Genomic DNA, 20,476 nt, shown 5'->3' on the forward strand with positions numbered 1-20,476 from the left:
AGGTATGGGAAGGAGGAGACACTCTCCACCTCACTGCCTAGACAGTTCCGGAGGCACCGGGGGGAGCAAGGAGGCAGTCAGGCCCAGCTGGCTGTTGAGGGCACCCTCATCTGGAGCCCTCAAGGATGACAGGGAGGAGTCACAGGTACATTGCTTGGAGTGGCATTTAGGGGGGCACACCCAGCAAGACCCTCCGAGTGTGTTGTAAAGTCTGTGGTTGCCCAATGGGTCACAGGGCATCCACCAGTTACTGGACTCCCCCAGGGGTGACTGACGTAGTTCTGAACAAGCAGTACTGTGGGGGCACTCCTTATAGATGTTGGTCTAATTTGCTGCGCCTTGTGTGGAGGGTTTCAGAAAACATCTCCTCAGGTACAAACATAGTCTCTGTTTGGGGTGGAGGGCAGTGTAGGTCCACAGGTCAGAGCCCAATGAGCAAGGCCCAGGAGCTTCAGAGCACCAGTGGTGGTGAAGGCCTAGGGTAGTGCTACCAGTAGCATAGGCATCACGCTCCTGGGTAGGCACTCGGGTACAGCAGCTTGGCTGAGGGGGCTCCGGAAGCTCAGGTAGGTAGCAGGGAGGTGAGGCTTACGGGCAAGTCGATGTTGCCATTGCAGACCAGCCAGCTAATCCCAGCCACAGCCCTTGCTTCAAGGAGCAGTTCAGTGATCCTGACCCTGGTTCGCCGACACCCCTGCACCATTCGTATTACTCATTTGGGGGGGGGGGGGACTGGGTGGGAGACAAGGCACGTCGGAAACCCCTTCCATGGCTGTGTATTCTTACATGGTGGGGTTGCGGCCATCCAGACAAAAACAGTGCAGGAGGATACTGAATGCCACTGGTGTCCAGGTGCCATTGTGGATGGCCTGGGTCTGGGGCCCTATGCAGGATGCTGGATGCTCCCGCAGTGCCTGTCTGAGAGGACGGCTGGGGGATGGCGCGCCTGCTTTCTGGAGACTCGTCGACCTAGAAGCGGTCACTGTTCTCTGCCAATGCGGGCAATCCTTTGTGGTCACGGGCGACAGCAAGGTGCATCGATCAGATCACTCACTGCGGGGGGAGGGAGGAGGCCTTGCTCCAGTGGTCCCCCTCTCGCCTATACCCAGTGGGATCACCGCCGATGAGGGTCCTCTGGTCAAACATCAAGGGGCCTCTTCAGTTGGCGCAGATGGAGATCACTCGCCATCTCTGTCCAAGGGCCAGTGTGGATGGCGCTGGCTGGGAGGCCAGGGCCTGATGCAGGGCGGAGTGTGCTCCCAGGATGCTCTCTCAAAATGTTGGGCTGGGGATGTCACGCTTGGGCTCGGGAGACTTGTCGTGGCTGTAGCGATTGCTGTTGCACATCCCAGCCCCTGTGGGCAACCCTCTGACGGCACAGGCAGCAGTAACCTGCAGGAGGCGTATACTGGGCCAATCCAGGGGCGATTAGACAGCGTGTAAGGCCATGGGAGTCTGAAGACAAGACACCACGTCTTAATTTCCATTCTAGCCACACCCCGCCCCCATAGAAATTCTAAGGGGTTTACTGTCTCCATTCTCCTTCACTTTAGTATCTGGGTCTCAACGCTCATGCCACAGGAATGCAGTCAAACCACTTCATTTGTCTGAGGATGATGTATACACCATCCATCTTGTATCATACTAAATCGAGTGGCACCCAAATATAGACCCCACTGCTCCCATTACTCAGACTCTCACCACATACAGAGTTACTTACAGAGTTGTACTCAACATGCACAAAGGATGTCGGTGCAAAGATCTAAGGTTTAAATAACAGCTCAGCATTATGAGAGGGGTTAGCTGACTAGCCTCTCTGTGACAGAGAGAAAGGTCTAGTCACACTGTTCACAACATTTGGTACACTGCAGCTTTGTGTGTCTCACTCAGGGCATGGACAGTATTTCTATACCCATTTTGAGGGTATGCTTTGCCCACCCCTCCAGGCAGAGAACAGGTTCCTGACCTCACATTAACAGGATCCGTCCTAGGCCTCTGTGCACATTCTGGATTAGTGTAATGGCAGGGCCACAAAAAAAGTCCGCAAACAAGTTTCATAATCAGTAGACCACTCATGGCAGGTTCACCAAGCAGGGGACACTCCTGAATTCTAAGCATATGAGAGGAATGTTCTATTCTGTTAGATCTGTTTGGTATCTTGGCATCTCATTACTTCTAATCAAAAGAAAAACATCTTATTTAACTGTGACATAACTACACATTGTTTCTAATTTCTAACTGCTGTTGTAGGTCTTTACTTGAAACAAAATACCCTTGTTTTATGGTACCCCAAATCTAAACAACCAGATTGTGCAATTAAAAAATATTCTGCTGAATTATTCGCCTATAATACCACCCTTGGCTTCTAGTGACATCTGTAGGCTTTATCAATCTGTCACTCATTGTTAACTTTTCCTCTCTGTTTCTTTTATTGGGAGGAATTTGATAAAATGAAGAATCTCATCCATCTGTAGACAAAATTTGCAAAACTGACATTGGTTGCATATATTTTACTTATTAGAGAACATTTAAAAATGGTGAGTCTACATAAAAATGAAAAGTTTGCATCCATCACAACAGGGGGGCAGAAGAGGTGTACTTACGTGCTTTTCGATGAATGCCCTCCACTCGGATCTGCTGCAATACTCCTGGAAATCCTCGTAGAAGGTGGGACTGCCATTAGTGGGTGGCAGGGAGGGCAGGTGGTACTGAAGGTGCAAGGTCTCAAAGCACTGGTCCATCAGTGTGCGAATGATGGGCACCAGCCAGGAGAACATCTCAGTCTTAGTACAGAGAGACTGCATCAAGGGGGCCTCCAGCTTGCCAAGCAGATAGCAGGCCTCGTCTCTCTTCGTGATAGAGGCCGTCTGCAGCAGGCTGTGGAGCTTCACATATGCTGAGGAGTGCATCTAGGGTGCAATGAAAAATAACCTTTAAGTGGTGCATTGACCACATGTGCTACTTACTTCCAACACAAAACCGAGACACTCTCAAAGACGCTTTAAAGTACTGTAAATTTAGTTTAGGAAAACACATGACAGACAGCTCATTTTTTGATGAAAAAGCCCAAAACAACCCCTTTAGAAATAAGCAGTTTATGTAAAGTTTATAAAAACAAAAGGCGGACTATGATTAGTTCAATTTGAGACTGGTATGAGATTTAACTTCCATTGCTAAAATGTTGGCAGATGAGTTGGTTCATCAAACTAAGATTACTCTGCATAATACTTCGCTGGCAGAGTACTAGCGGCACACAGATGTACCGAAGCAATGCCTGTGCATGTAAAAGAGTAACTTTTGCCCTGGAGTGATAAGAGATCCTCAGTTTGGTGACCATGTTAAATCCCTCTGAAAGGATTTGCTTGGTTGACTTCTTCTTCCTTTCCAACCAACTTATCACTTGGGTAGAAGTCCTTAAATTGACGTGTGCTCTTCCAACAAGTAGAGGAAACTGTTTACAAGTCATAAATACTGGACATTTGTGACTCGGGCTACTCAGATGTATTCACCTGACGCCCACCTGAGTTATACTTCTACTCTGGTTTACAGAATGCCCTTAAAGTTGGTCAGTTTCTGATTGAAAAAGAGCCATCTCTGACTGAAAGGAGGTACATCAGGGGCTTTGGTGGTCATCACCTTGACAACATCACAAAAATCTGAGACAAACGCAGAAAGAAAGACTTCCATATCCAGACCTGCCCCCTCCAAATTTCAATGTCGTAATGCTACTTATTTGAGATATAAACATACTTAGTTGCTTTGAGCTCAGTTGTGTGAGCTGCTCTTTATTTTAATTTTCACTTATTATGCCTGGCTTCATAATTACACTCCCAGTTTCCCATTTTTACTGATTTGTTACAGATGAATACAGACAGATCCGTGTGTTTCTTTATTTTTTATTTTTAAAAGTTGAAAAATACACGAAGTTGCCCTTCTTTTGATCGACTCTCCATGCTGTCATTCACAAATTATGTGTCAATAGCTGTGTAGATGGACAGTCAGCATGGAGATTTAGAAAACGAAACAAGAGTTCCTTAAAGACTACATACGTTTGTGCTATAATGCAGTAAAGTATAAGTGCACATTTAATGGATAAAGAAAGTTGTAATATACCTATCACAACTTCATTTAGTCATAAAACACACAACAAATATGGATATGTAGGAAAGTGCCCCTTTTTGCCTGGTTGGCCCCCACTTTTTGCCTGATGTTGGTGCTCTTTGACTAAGTGTGCTCATGGCTCCCGCTTACTGGGGACCAAGGGCCTATGTTCTTTGCCTAAAACTGTACCTTTGCAAACCCAATTGGCAACTCTCTGGCCACATGTAAGTCGCTTGTCATAGGTACCATGGGTACCAGGGGCACTGTGACCAGGAAAGGCCCCTAAGGACCGCAGCACATATTGTGCCACCCTTAGGGATCCTATACCTTAACACACATACACTGCCCTTGCAGAAAGCGTATTTTGGAACAGAGAAAAGTGAAGAGTCGACATGGCACACATACCTGTGCGCCATGCCTACAACCCACCGCTTATGGTATAGGTTAGGCACCCCTCTAGCTGCGTGCACTATACCACTGGTTAGGGTACTGGTGCATGAGCCCTGTACCCCTAGTGTCTAAGTCCATTCTTAGAGTTTGTAAGTACAGTAAAGCAATTAAGAGTATATGGTCTGAGAGTTTATCATTAGGAACTCCACAGCACCATAATGGCCTTACTGAATTCTGGGAATTTTTGTATGAAATTTCTCAGCAGATTAAACCCACACTGATGTCAGTGTGGGATTTAATGCCAAATGCACCCAGAGGGCATCTTAGAGATGCTCCCTGAAAAACGACCTAACTCTAATGTCCTGGCTGCTCGCCAGCTGCCACCCCCAGACATGATTCTGGACCCCTGGATTGAGAGCCTCCCACTCTCAGGGTCCTGAAACAAAGTACATCCTGGGTAGAGGTGATAAACCTCTTCACCCAGGATGGGCAGGGTCCACGAAGAGGAAGCTTCAAAGGCTTGCTGCATTTGGAAGCTGACCCAGCCATTTGTTTCTCCTAGCAACTGGCCCCCACCGGTTCTAACCCCCACTTTGGGAGGGAGAATCATCAGGAAAATCAAGATAGGAGGAGAGGTGTGCCCACCTTTGCCAATCCCACCACTAATGTGGGGGAGGCGAGACAAAGCACAACACTCATCCTCGCGATCTTGAAGATGAGGGGACCCAGCTAAACAAAGTGAGGCTTATGTCCGCCTTCCCACGGGAGGGTGGCATAATAGGGGGTGTACCACCCCAAGGGAAGGACCCATTGGTCCCGACCTGTACCCACCTGAAATACCCCTAAATTTTGTATTTAGGGGCAACCCCGAACGTTGCCTCCTCAGACAAGCGAGAAGAAGAAGGGCCGAAGAGCCATGCTGAAGAAAGAAGAGGAGGACACCAACTATCTTGGCCCCAGTCATACCGGCCTGTCCTAACCTCAACCTGCTCCAGTGGAATCCCGGCATGTCCAGCAGCCAGAAGCCCCTCCATAATCCATAAACCAGAGGACTTGCCCTACCTTCCCTACAAAGACTAAGGGCCATATGTATGAAGGCAGTTTTGCGATCGCAAACGCCGAAATTCAGCATTTGCGATCGCAAAATATCTAAGTGGTCTGCATGTAAGCAAAACAGCCTCGCAAAATAAGAAATCGCAAATTTGCGATTCCCTATTTTGCAATTGCATTTAAGGAATCGCATATTGCGATTCCTTAAATGCAATGTATGAGGCCCAGAAAAAGTGCAATTTGGCCATAAGGAATCGCAAATTACCACCAACTTCAAGTTGGTAGTAATTTGCGATTTCTTTGAAAAATGCACTTATTTGCATTTTTCAAAGTGCCATGTGGCACACATACATGCCATTAGTATGTGTGTCACATGGGCACTCATGCACATTTCAGGGGTGCAACAGGGTGTACTTTTGACACCCTGGCACCCTTTAAATTGCATTCTCAATTTGCGATTCTCTAATTGAGAATCGCAAATTGAGAATGTCTTCCCATTCATTCCTATGGGCCTCTAGGCCCACAGGAATGAATTGGAATTGGGAGGTATTCCTCAATTGCGAATTGCAATTTGCGATTCGCAATTAAGTAATATGTAGGATTCGCAAAATTATTTGCAAATCCTACATATATAGCATTTTGCGATTCTCAAATAGCGATTCTCTAAAAATCGCTATTTGAGAATCGCAAAATGTAACTTTCATACATATGGCCCTATGTCTCCCGTGTGCACCAGACTTGCTCATAGGACAAGACTCTGGCTGAATCCACAAGTCTGCACCACTCTGCACGCCGACGTCCACGGCCCGAATTTGAGTGGCCCAACACTACGAGGAGGTAGCCTCAGCGATCTAGACCTGGGCCCTGGTGATTCCTGACCTACCTCAAGTCCACTGCAGCCTCTATCTGGAAGGTCCCCCGACCATGACCGGAGCTGGTAAGGAAACTTGATGCCTCGAGACACCCCTGGACCCAACGCCCGACTGACGTTGTTCAGGAAACCTCTGTGTCCTAGCAACCCCCTTCATTCCATCTTACCTCTCCAACCATTGGTCGCCTCCAGGAATCCTCCTTGCCACATCCTGTATTGTTTGTTCTGACCAGAGATCTCCTATTGAAAACAACAGGGCATCCAATGCTGATCCAGCACCCTGCACCCGGCCGCCCCTGTGCCGCTGTGGGTGCACCTTGTATGCTAACTTGGATCCCCCTTTGCCCTGACTTTAACCCTAAGAGCTTTGCTCCCTCAACCCCGTGACCTGCCCGCCTGCAGCCACCAACCAACGGGCGCCTAGCCCCGTAGCCTAACATTGGGCCTTAGAACTCTGCACTCGACCGCCCTAGTGCCGCTGGGGGTGCTTTTTGAGTGCATACTTGACCCTGTGGGAACCCTTGTTCTAAACCCAGAAACTCGACCCTCAAGAACGTTTACTTACCTACAAACCGATAACCTAATTTTTCTCCATAGGATTGCATTGACTGTTTTCCTCTGAAAAACGTCTAAGTGTTGAGGGCGTTTGTATGGAAACCTAAGTAACTGTGTTTTATTGAAAACGTGTTTTACTAGGAAATGTCCCAGTGTGATATTTAGGCATATCACACTGAGTAGAAAAAGTCATCTAAAAAGTACCCCAAAAAGTAATCTGAAAAGTAACCACAAAGAAATTATAAATACTTAGGGGCACATGCATCAAGCTAGGCAATTGCAATTCCTTAATAGCGATTATTAAGGAATCGTTATTAAGGATTCGCAATTGTCTATGCATGTAGGTTTTGCAAAAATATTTGCGATTCCTACGCATTCCTTAAATGCGAATAGCAAATTGCGGTTCGCAATTAAGGAATGCCTTCCCATTCATTCCTATGGGACTAGAATGCAATTTGAAGGGTGCCAGGGGGCCTTAAAGGCTCCCCTGATGCCCCCCCCAAATTTGGCATGTATGCTCATGTGGCGCACACAAATGCTCTAAGGGCATATGTGTGCGCCACATGGCACTTTGAAAATTGAACTTTTGTGTATTTTTCAAAGTTTTTGCAAATTACCATCAACTTGCAGTTGATGGTAATTAGCATTTCCTAAATGCGAAGTCACATTTAGGAAAAGGCTTTGATGCATTCCAAATAGGGAATCTCAATGTGCGATTCCATAACAGCATTCGCAATTTAGGTAATCCCAAAATATGCGATTACCTATATTACAAATGGGTTTTGGGTTCATGCATCCCAATTGCCTAAATACCGGTCGCAAAGGGGGCGATTCTGAGAATCGGCTCATTTGCGATCGGTATTTAGGTTGATGCATGTGCCCCTTACGGTTTTGAAATATTCTACAAACCTGTAACAAAGTCATTTTCATCCAGCTTGCCTGTTGATCAATCTACTTTGAAAAGTACAATTCGATTTACCTGTACCAAGTCCTGCTTGGTTCTAAAAATAAAATACAACTAACGAAATATTTTGAATACAATTGGTCTGAGTTCAGTCTTTGAGTGTGTGACATCATTTCTTGCCTGTGTGTGTGTACAATAAATGTTTAACGCTATCCTCTGATAAAGCCTTACTGCTCGCCCACACTACTATAAATAGAGAGTAAGGTATTATCTATCTACTTTAACCACTGTAAGCCTTGGGGATCCACTGGACTCTGTGCCACACTAAGTAGTGTCCTTCAGTGCCAGAGTCTACTATGGCATTTTATGTTATTTTTTAGACCAAACATTTTTAGGGGTTTTAGACAAATCTTGTCAGATTGGCTAGGTCCCAGCAGCAGACTTGCAAAGCTATGACAAAACACTCACTGGGAAAGCCAAAAGGCTTACATCGAAGCCCAGACCCACTGATTTTACTAATGCTTGTTTATTTACCTGGAATGTTGAACTAGCATTTGGTAACCGCAACAAGCATGACTGACTAGTTCTCTATACTTTTTTACTTTGTGTCATTTCCTTACCAAGTTGACTTTTATTCTGGGACACGTTTGCTGTGGTGCTTTATCTGAAGGCACTGCTTTCAGGGTTCATACCATGCAGCCATTGCTGATCAAAACTAAGACAGAACCAGCAGTGTGGCAAGATCCCCTTCAAAGAAGGGAGGACAGAGTCTGCTTATTCATGAACTTAATGGTGTAAATGACTCCATGGATGAATAGTGGACATCGCCATGGTTAGAACAGTGGTGAACTATACTAGTGGATAAAGGGGGATGGGAAACCCATGAAAAATGAGCACACTGGGGAAATTAATTTTATTTTCATGCCAGAGCAGAGAATCGATCGGATTAAAACAGGAACTAGGCCTCATTCAAACTGCTCTTGGGATACCATGACAAGTAAGGAATGCAGTAAGTAGTTTAATCAAAAGCCGCAGTCTGAACACTCTGGACCTGCTCGCTTGAATGAGGCAGGAGACCTAGAAAAAATCACTAAAGAAGATCCACGTGGGTGTCTCCTCTAGCCAAGGCAAAAAAGTATTTTTGAGGAAGTAAACGTCCTCCTTCTGTCCTCCTCAAGAGAATTTGGAAGATGAGTTCACCTGGGTGACTGCGGTGTGCCAGGAATATATGATTATACCACGATTTCAATTACCACGCATGGCTTTACCACGCGAATTTTACATCGCAAGTGGCTTTACCACGCTGGTATTTACAACGTAGGATTTTACTACGCCTAGAAACGTCTTACCTGCACGTCTTTCTCTACGAGCCCTTACTTCCATCCTCCATTGAAACAAGCGTCAAAACACGTATACCAAAATAAAAAAAGGACTGTTTTTTTGACGTACACGGCACGTCTTTGGGGGAGGCTCTTTCCTTTTTCTTTTAAAATTATGTTCGTTTTTTTTTTTAAAGTAAACTGCTTGTTATTTTTGGGGGGGGAGACCCCCCCCAGCCCCCCTCTGCCCCCGCTTGTTATTTTTGGGGGGGGAGACCCCCCCCAGCCCCCCTCTGCCCCCCAAGCCCACGCAGAACGACTCGAAGGAATACCACATCTCCCCCCCAGCCCGTGGTAAAGACGTCGTGGAAGGCACCCTGCGTGGAAGGCACCCTGCGTGGTAAGTGTCACGTGGTAAATGTTAGTAGTGGTAATGCCTTCGTGGTAAATGATGTTTCCCGTGTGCCAGTACAGTGGGTCATATCAACCCCAAGGAGTGTTTTTGTTCAAGATTGGAAGGATTCTCCAGATAGAAGGTATCAACTCAAGTACATGCCTCTCTTCCCCAAGTCTTAGGCATCTTCTTTCAGTTTGTCAAGTCTCCAGGTCGCGCATGTAGTCCACTGAATACTACTCTCCCTTCCGTTCCCCATTGTGCGTGTTCAGACTGACACTATTTTCAACCAGGTACTGACCCACTGAGAGACAATCACATGAAGTTCAACCCATAGTGGGACAAACTCATCAAGTGGGATGGGGGTGGCAATAAAATAAAAAAACAAAAAACACAAACCCTCTGAAACATATTTTAACAGCAAAAAAAACTGAATTACAATGTTACAGTTCAGCTGGAATCTATTACTAAGGGAAATATAGGTTGCAAAACCCAGGCTTGAGCAGAAACAGTAAGTACACATTGATAGCTGCAGCATGGCGACAGTAACTGGAGCTTCACAATGCAACATCAGCTGAGCAAACACGGGCTGTTGGGCTGGGGTGGATTGAGTGGATGCTGCAGCTGGTAAGCACATCCAGAGAGAGGGGGATAAAGTGAAGAGGAAGCACACAAGGGGAAGCCTTCCACACACCCAAAGTGTACCTGAACACCTCTGTAGTGGGATCAATGACTTGTGCCGTCTTATATTACTTGTTTACCTGACTGTATTTTGATATGTTTTATGTATGTTATTATTATCCTTTCATGTTAGTGACTACTACATTGCTGTTCATTCCTACTGCCCCTACCCCTTTCATTGTGAAGCGCTCTGATATCTGTAAGGATCTTGTTCGCGCTATATAAAACTTTGAATATAAGGCAATGAAGGTGATCAGGCGAAGGCACAGGAGGCCCCTGTAATAAATTATAGACAGTCAACCACGAGTTGCTGAATACGTATGAAATCAATAACACTCAAAGGTAAAACATAATATTTCAATAAGTAGATCAACGAGCCTGATTAATAAAGTTACCAACTTGTTGCGTCAGTGCCTGCTATAAAAATATCCTTCCTTTTACCACAGTGTCAACTTTATCGCAAGTGAACTAAATCTTACTGTACTGTAATGCACAGCAGAATGAAGTTTTTCTAAAACATCTTGTGCATACCACATTACTCTTTGAGGACTTTTTTGTGTGTTTAATCTCATTAGTGATCACCAAACGTTTTGGGGATACACATTTTCCCTGAGAAACATGCACTTGCAACTTGAATAGTTCCAAGCACCAAGTTAAGCTTAAAGTTTCATATTGATACTCGGGCACATGCATCAACCATTTTTGCAAGCGCAAACGTTGCGATTCGCAAAAAATCTGCCATTTGCGCCCACAAAAAGGGCATTTGCGATGCATCAAGGTTCAAGGCACTCGCAATTTGAGAATTCGCACTTATTTGCGATTTCTCAAATTGCAATTGCATTTAAGGAATCACAATTTGCGATTCCTTAAATGCAATGCATGAACCTCTTTAGAATAGTGATTTCGCTAATAAGGGGCACAAATTACCGCGAAGTTGCACTTGATGGTAATTTGCAAAATACTTTGAAAAATGCGCTTTATTGCATTTTTCAAAGTTTCATGTTGCGCACAGACATGCCCTTGGGGCAGGTGTAAGCGCAACATGGGTGCACATCACTATTTCAGGGGTGCAACAGGGTGTCATTTTGACACCCTGGCACCCTTGAAATTGCATGCGCAATTTGCGAGTACCTTTTGGTACTCGCGAATTGCGCGTGCAATCTCCCATTCATTCCTATGGACCTGTAGGCCGATAGGAATGAATGGGGAGCCATTCCTTAATTGCGACTCGCAATTTGCGAGTTGCAATTAAGGAATTTGTAGGAATCGCTATTTTCTCAGCGATTACTACATGCATAGGCATTTACGCTTCCTTATCAGCGAATCCTTATTTTTCGCTAATAAGGAATCGCAAATAGCATGTTTGATGCATGTGCTGACTGTTTCGAGCTTTGGACTTCAAACCAAAGAAAATAAAAGGGGGACATTTCTTGGTAAAGAAACTTGGTAAGGAAGTTGGTGAATTGGGGCGCAGCTGCTTATGTGCAATGCTTCTCCTGTGAACACCTTTACCTGAGTGTCTTCCAGCATGATGTAGCCAATAATGATCCTTATACCAATCTGGGCCATCTCCTTAAGGTCCGAGGTCCCATTGGACAAGTGATGCCACACACCCAGCCTGTCCAGCAGGCTGTTCACACCTTCAAAGACCTACACAAGGGAAGAGGAGTGCGTTAGAAGTTATGCATTATTTGCTCTGAAAGTGCAAGAGACGCTTCCTCCATGTTCTTTCAACCACATACATACATAAAAGTGAGAGAAATCAACTATTTCAAACAAAATCGCAAATTCAACAACTTTTGCTTCCAGTGCAGATATATTAGTAGGCTGTACGGGCATTCAAATAATCTTCTCACCAGGGAGTGTCTTAAAATAAAGCTTAATCCACCTGAGCCATGCTTGTCCATCCACTCTGGGAGCAGCTTTGAGTCTCAATGGTTTTTATTGTCATTTAGCTTTACGCATCATAAGGTATCCATACCGACCTAACTAAATCCTCCTTAACCCAATGTCTCCCACCCTTCTATTACCTCCTATGAAACCTACCCTCATAACCTGCCTCTAACCACCCAGCTTCGCAACCAGCTTTCTATTAGCCCTCACAAAGTCACTCATTCTCACATGTCTTTCCAAAAAATGTATTGGTAACTTTCCATTAACCCTAGAACCTCAATCACTATGGACGTGTGAAGCCTCTATTATCCTGGTTGAAGTTGTCTTGAATTGGGCTCTATAACTTATTGAAGTTGTAGGTCTCATCCATTATATCAATTGCCAGTTCGTCATTGCGCAATGGCTTCCTTACCATAACAAAAGGACCAACTGTTTTGCTACTAAGAGTAGGCGTGATATTGTTTAGCCCTGTTGGGGATAAATCTCCCCAGCAGCTGGCTCCCTACAAATGTTCGCATCTGGGCACCTCTCTATTTCTCTACCCGTAGCCTGGGAATTGCAAGGCAATACCTCCACACAGAATTAAGTAAACCTAGGTAAAAAAAAGATAGCATATGCATTATCATTCCAGTATCACCACAGCTTCTCCTGTCGATGATGGATTTTTAGTCCTCCATTCTGTATAGTCTTGCTGGGGTGTAATTCCCCCTATGGAGGATCTTCTAAAGCGACTCTTTACACTGTGCATTGTGTGTACAATATGATGTGCACCATTTAGGGTTCTTACCTGATCTGGCTATCAAGGAGATGGTTGCTTCCACCATAGAGGGTGTAACTTTTTGGCCATAATTTAATTTATTATAAATCTTAGCCATGACTGGAAGTAGTTGAGGAGAAAACCTTTTATAAAAGGTGGGTGTGAAATCATCTGGACCTGGAACTTTGGCTGGTTTCAGGTTTTGATAACCCCCAACACTTCCACTTTAGTTATGGTTTGGAAGCAACGTTAGAGAGTGACAAAGTGCTGTTTCATAGACCATTATTTTGGAGGGGTGCTATCTTTTCAGATCATGGTGTTTCATTAAATTTCACTCTTATATTCCCATCAACTGCAGGACTCAACATGATGCCTAAACCTCCTGATTCTTTGCAACAGCAGGGCCCTCAAGCCTCACAGCCTTATTCTGTTCATAGGACACACTAATCTACAGCCAGAGTCCCAACCTTGATTAGTGGGTAGGATTGCACCCAGGGCCAGACAGAGGACATTAGCTCAACAGCGATTGCCTGCACAGTTTTGTATTTTCCTACTGCAACCAATCTTTCCCTTTGTGCAATGAATACATCTGTGTTCATATTTAGTTTTAGATTTTTTGTGTGTGTGTGGTACAAAGAACATATTTATATATTTATTTGGGGTATTCATTAACAAATCGCTTTCCCAAAAAATAGAAAATTACATTAAAAAATGACGGGATACCTATACAATAAAATACAGAAAACAGAGTAGATAACTTCATAAAACTTGAGCAATATGACAGATGGAAAAAAGGGCAACATTTGATCACGATACCCAGGTCTAAATTAGGCTCACACTCGAGGTAAGCAGATAGGTGCAAGATATTCGCTGAATGAAATATTGAAAAACTTTACAAAGAAAGGTTGAGTTGCATTACTCTATAGGACTGTTACCACTGGCAGAGAAAAGAAAATACGCCTTTGACCTGTTTGAAGACTTCTATCAACTTGGATTCAAAGCTAAGAAACCTTCTAGTCAGCTAAGGCCTTGGTACTATAATGCGCTTGCTTTTGAGTAACCCACAGCTGCTGTTCACCTATTAGATCCAAGCTTGCTCCGCATCATGAAAACTCCCCTAAAATGTAATGTTCCTTTGCTACATGTAAACATCACACGTCCTCCCTACATTGAAAGGAATTCACCAAAGGCAGTAATAATGACTTGCTTTTAATCCTCCTGCCACCACGTGAGCTCCTCCAGTGAACCTAACAATATTAGGTTGCACATCTATTAGTTAAGGCATGGTCTATTGAATCAAATAAATGGTATTCTGTGGAGTTATTCGTTTTCCTGCACCCTTCTTTAAGTTTTGTCTATTAGTGTGGGCCCCATAAATACTTTATTATTCGATGGGTGAGCTGTGACTTGTTCAAACCACATACCTTCTCGCTCCAAAGGGTTTGATTGTTGTGTCCCTCTGAGAATAAGAAGTCTTGGAGGAGTCGCAACAGCTTAAGTACATTCTGAGTGTGGCTCGGCAAGGCTGCTGGAGTGGATTCCTTGATATCCGTGAATGCCGACTCCAGCATCATCTCCAGGAGGCTGCAAGTAAGAAGACCGTGTCACACAGCGTCAAACAAAGTATTTCCAGCAGGTTATTCCACAACTAGACCTCTGTCAATATCCTGTGACTAAGATAAGCCTTTTTACTATAGTTTCCCGCTAAGCCCTTCTTTAAGATGCTGGTAGGACAAGGATCAGCTAAGTCCTGAATATTCTTCTGGAATAAAAGAAAAGGTACCAATGCTGCAAATGTTTCCGCACTGTTCAGCAAATGTAGCCAGTGGATCAAAGATTTATATATTCCATCCTAAAATCTACCAGTTCTCAGTTACAAAAACTTTCGTAGTGAGCCATCTAGACAGAATAAAAGAAGGCAATAAAAGTATTTTCCATACAAATTCTGGGCTTGATGGTGTCTGATAATTCAAGCACATTTCCTAAGAAACCTGGGAGAGATTCAAGATTAGCAGAGCGGCTGTTATTTTCTACCCTGGCCTCATGTTCACCCCCATTATTTACTGGACTTTATCAATTTTAAGGAGAACACCCAGCCCACCGAGGCAGTAGATGCCTAGTAGTTGACCTGATCACTAGCTCAACCTCTCACATGCATGTTAAGACAAACCATAAAAAACATTGAGAATTGATAAAGCTGATTAACAAGTTTCTCTATCTCAGTCTATATGGATAATACATTATTGATGTGTTTATAATGAGGAGCAAATAAGACAATCACTGAGGGTGTGGCGACGAAGTACTTTCAAAGGAATTTCATGCCCATGACAGCAGATAGAGCATCTTTATGTAGAGGTCATCCAATGCTCACCGAAATTTGCAGGAAATGTACTGACTGGTTAGCTATTTCAGGTTTGGCTGTGCTGGACACTCACCTTCTTTTGATTTCATCCGGAGGCCGCACCAGCTCGCAGGTCATGCCCAGCTTGGTCAAGACTGAAAATACCTGCCCTCTTTCCTTCCATGCTAATTCATCGTAGCCCTCCACGCCTCGCCACGTCACAGAGAAGATGATGTTTGTAAGCAGGTTGCACAGCTCTTCCTCTGGTGTTTGCTGCCAACAAGAGAACCAACAGCAGCAACAAGAAGAAGGAAAAATAGAAGGAAATTGAATAAATGAAATGGATTCCAATGAATTAAGATCCTTTCACATTCAATTAGAATAAATGGGATTTTCTATCCAAAACATTACCACAAGGAAAATAAGTATTACTATTTGAGCTAACTTAAAAGTAACTGCATAGCTACTCCATCTCTGTTAGGGTGAGCACCCCAATCCAAACAGATACAATTATTGGTCACAGTGTACTTCAAACCTAACCTTCCACCACCCAAAGAAATATTATAAAATGAATTAAAATGGACTGGTGGCTAGTTACTGCAGACATTCAAGGTGAATGCTGGGTCCAAATCATTACTAATTCGGAGAGTGAAATATTAAGTTCTTGCACGGACAAACATCTCAACATATCGCCCATCAGAATCTAAACAAGTTTCCTTTGTGAACATGTACATAGATAACTATTTTTATCAGTGCCTTCTGGACAAGATAAGTAAAGTTGGAATCACGCCATGGCCTGGATTTCAATCAGTGAGTCTTAAGGGTAAGAGCATGAATTACCTGCCTTTGTATCATTCATGTAGTGTGTCCTGCCATTGACAGACCCACATAGTGCTCTAATTCACTTTGGGTTCCTGGGGTCCATTTAGTGTGCATTGTTCATAGGGTGTTAAGTGCAATTTGTCTTATGCGGAAGGTTTTTGGTGATAGGCGCAACCTTTTAATAAGAGCTTCAAACATGTTGCTATGCATGTCACTGCACATAAGCATGAGTAGCTGGAAGAGAGTGTGAAGAAACCCAGTGGATCACACCTGCCCTTTTAAGAGGGGTCCATATCGCAAAGATAAGATCGTCAGACTCACCAATATTCACCAAGAAACAACAGGGAGGTGATCCCTTGAATCACTGTTAAGCAAACAGGATATTTAAGATTACAATAAATGGGAATGGGCCTATGGGCCTAGTGCTATCCAATAATGCCTCATGAATGAGGTACAAAGGGTGCCTCTATGAAACAGCACGTAATTCGACACTCAGATGGTTTGCAAGTTCTGCCAGATCGTGGACGCACATGGGACAAGCCACTTATGCACAAAAGGCAAGCATGTCTGCACCTAGCCATACCTCTCCCGCACCCAGCCCAAGGAGCCCTGGTCCCGCCACTACCTTGCTGTGACCCTCCATTCCGTCAACCCTGGCCCTTCTTCAACACAGTGCTGCCTCACTGCACCACACAACAGTGAGGGAGCTTTCTCCTGTGCTTCCTGTAAGATGTCATGCACTTATGCACAGCCACTGCACCACCAGCACCCAACACCCCACTCTCACACTTACCCTGTCCTACAACCACCCACACAACATTCCACACTTGCATGCATGTTCCTCAACACACGCTCACTCGCTCACCAAACACGCCGCAAACAGACCCTATTTTTCTCACTGAAACTTTGCAGAACCTTGCATCAGCACCTGACATCGCAATAGCCATCCCCTCCTCCCCCACCACCAAACACCCCACCCTAGCTACAAGGTTGCCAGACAAGACAGACTTCACAAGCCCAGAGGTGGAATCACCATCATCTGGAAGAATGCCATCCACTGCACCACATCCATGGACACGTCATCCTCCAACATGAAACATTTGTTGTTCCATGATTATTGCCTTGCAAGAACAAGATAGAGATGAACCATGGGAATGTGCCAAAGAACCTATAAGCAAACCATTTGAAATTATATTGGAGGGAGGGGGCTAAACCTATGATGTATACAATGTAAATGTCTTGATTTATAAACCTAATAAAGTTTGTTAAAAAAAAAAAACAATTAAACATATGTTGTTCAAGCTCCACGTCACAGCCAAGTTCACTCTAAGCGGTACTCTAATCTATAGACCACCAGGACCAGGCACCAACTTCAATGACACCATCACTGACTTCGACGCACCACTCGCCCTCAAAGCCAGAAATTACATTCTACTTGGAGACCTGAAATTCCAACTTAAAGACCACGCCAACCCCAACTCGACTCAATACAGACCTTGGAAGCCTGGGCCATGCCTAATTTGTAAAAGAGACCTACACACATCTCTGTACACCTCCCGGACCCTATTTTTACCAACTTCAGCAACATCTGATTCAACAAGTCCACATCAGTAAACCAGACGGACCACAGCCTAGGTAAATTCAGCATCCCCATCTTAGTACAAAATACACAAGCACCACCACCAAACCAGTTGCCAAAACTGGACCAGCATCAATGACGAGGACTGGAATACCACTCTCAACATCCACTGACCCAAACATAGCAACAGCTTCCATAAAACCATCAAGAATTGAAACCATAGGATCACATCTTGCACCAACTCGCTGCCACCATGAAGTCCATCTACTTAGAGCCACATCCGACCCCTGGCACCACCACCCCTACTCCAGAGGGCTGCAATAAATCAGTGCCATGCTCACACCCATTCCAAATGCCTCGTCTTCTTCTGCAACCATCCCAGATGCTTGGAAACATGCAACTGTCCTCCTATTGCTGAAGAAACCTTCTGCAGACACTTCATCATCCGTCAACTATAAACCGATCTCCCTGCTACCATTACCGGCCAAGGTCTTAGTCAAATTTATCAACAGACAACTCACTGAATAGCTCAAGAACCACAAACTCTTCAATACCACTCAGTTTGGTTACAAACCCTCCCACAGCATGAAAGCTGGCCTACATGCCACCATGGAAGACATCAACATGTCTCTGGACAGAGGAGACACTGTGGCCCTCATGCTCCTGAACCTCTCCATAGGATTTGACACAGTCTCGCACCCCAACCTCATCCAACGCCTGCACGACATCAGATTCCAAGAACATGCACTCTGATGGATCTGCTCCTTCCTTACTGAAAGGACCCAGTCAGTCAGCTGTTGTAAGGTTCAACAGGGCCTGATCGCAAATCAACATTTTAGTTGCAGGTTTAAACTTGCCATCTTTTCTGAACAATTACTTTTTACATGCTTTGCATGTACACAATAGCATACTTAGAAATGGTCCTGCAGGCAGCACATTTCTTAGCAGGTACACTATCAAGTTGCCTAGTACACTCCGTACAAGGTTAGGGACATTGAGCACAATACTATTGTTTTTAGCTGTACGGCTGGAGACAGCTCTGATTCTCAAAGACAAAAAACACATCAGTGAAGCATCTCTGACATAGTGCGATTGCAACAGTGGTGTTTTTTACATAAACCACCTCTGAGTTTTATGCGCCAAAGGAGCACGAGTAAGGATTATTCTAGACCCTTTGACTGAGATGCAGCCCTGCTAATTCCAATTTCTATCCTGCCATGCCGGAGACCTATTCTATACCAGACTGGCTTCCTGATACATCATATATAGGTACTGGGAGTTTGGTTGTTCCAAGAGAGAGTACTCTCACTATTCTCTCAATAGTGTAGGTAGGATTAGGGTACGAGTATTCATATATGCATTAACATACAACCGTAAAAATCATGCAGCCTTGTCATAACGGTTAAACTGTTTATCTTTTTCACCATCCTTGTAATGCTAGTAACATAGCTTTGTTTCCTCCAGCTAATAATTGCAGACCATGTTTTTACACAAGAATATTATTGCTTCAATAAATGTTTGAAAAGCCATTTAGTATATTTCATGTATCTCCCTCTGAGCATGCCTAAGTAACAACAAAATGGTAGATCTATTTCCAAGATTTCCTTGGACAATTAGAGTGGCCTGCTCTGAGGTTCCACATACCATTCAGTACCCTGTTAAGGTAAGGGATTCTGATGGAGCACTATTAGCTGCCTAGAAACTGGGGCAACATACTCTGATAAAATTGATGAAATCAGTCCCCATATTCTGATGTTTATTTTGTCCGTATACACAGTCCTACCTAATTTGTAAGAACCATACAACACAGCATGGCCCCGTACCACTCTGATGCCCGCGCAATCATCTGTGGAGTTCCGCTAGGATCCTCCCTGAGCCGAACCCTCTTCAAAGCACACACAATTCCTCTAGCCAGCGTCATCCTCTCTCATATCAACGTCCTCTCCTAGGCCCATATCACACAACTCATCCTCTACCTCATGTACAAGACACTCAATACCTGATTCAAGTTCAATGCCTGCATGACTGAAATCATCCACTGGATCAAGGCCAACTGTCTAAAGCTGAACACCAACAAAACTGAAGTTGAGATATTCGGGGAGAATACATCAATGTGGGACTCCACCTGGTGGGAATAGAGCTAGGATGACACCCACCACCCATGCCAAAAACCTCAGGATCATCGACAGCAAACTTGGCATGACCGCCCAAGCCACTGCCATCACCGCTTTATGCTTTCATACCCTGAAGATGATAAGGAAGACTTTTAAATGGCTCCCATTCAGCACACAGAAAACCGTCACCCAAACCTTGGTCACAAGCAAGCAGGAACACCCTCTCTGCCGGGATCAACAGAAATCTCACCAGAAGGCTGCCGATCATTCAGAACTCGGAAGCCAGAATCACTCTCAAACTCCCATACCACACTCACATCACACTACACCTGAAGGAGCACTGGCTTCCCATTTACAAACGAGCACAATTCAAATGCCTCATCCCTTTTTTAAAGGCATTTCATGACGCTGCCCAGCATACCTCAACAATCGCATCTGCTCTAACAAACCTTCCAGATACCTGTCTAGACTCCTACTTGCACAGATCCCACGCATAGAGAAAACCAGATCCGGTGGCTGAGACTTTTCCTACATTGTTCCTAAAGCATGAAAAGACCTGCCTATACACATAAGTGCCTCCTCACTAATAAAATTGAGCAGAAAGCTGAAGAACTGTAGTTTCAAATAGGAGCACTAGGACCTAGGTGTGCCTAGACTCACACCTGCTCGGCGCCAGGATACCCTTCCAGGTGATATTCCACTCTA

General features: G+C 44.5%; 1 protein-coding gene across 1 annotated transcript in view; it reads right to left on the reverse strand.

Annotated features, from left to right (window-relative positions):
• Nucleotides 1-20,476, reverse strand: part of NBEAL2 (neurobeachin like 2) — a 682,983-nt gene that overhangs the window by 146,065 nt on the left and 516,442 nt on the right. Inside the window, exons 28-31 of the mRNA XM_078662556.1 lie at nucleotides 15,351-15,529; nucleotides 14,340-14,499; nucleotides 11,778-11,915; nucleotides 2,604-2,909 (exon numbers count right to left, since the gene is read on the reverse strand). Coding sequence (XP_078518682.1) covers nucleotides 2,604-2,909; nucleotides 11,778-11,915; nucleotides 14,340-14,499; nucleotides 15,351-15,529 — 783 coding nt within the window. The remainder of the gene's footprint in view (nucleotides 1-2,603; nucleotides 2,910-11,777; nucleotides 11,916-14,339; nucleotides 14,500-15,350; nucleotides 15,530-20,476) is intronic.

This window comes from Lissotriton helveticus, chromosome 10, assembly GCF_964261635.1.
Source record: "Lissotriton helveticus chromosome 10, aLisHel1.1, whole genome shotgun sequence".
In the NCBI taxonomy this organism is placed as follows: Eukaryota; Metazoa; Chordata; class Amphibia; order Caudata; family Salamandridae; genus Lissotriton; species Lissotriton helveticus.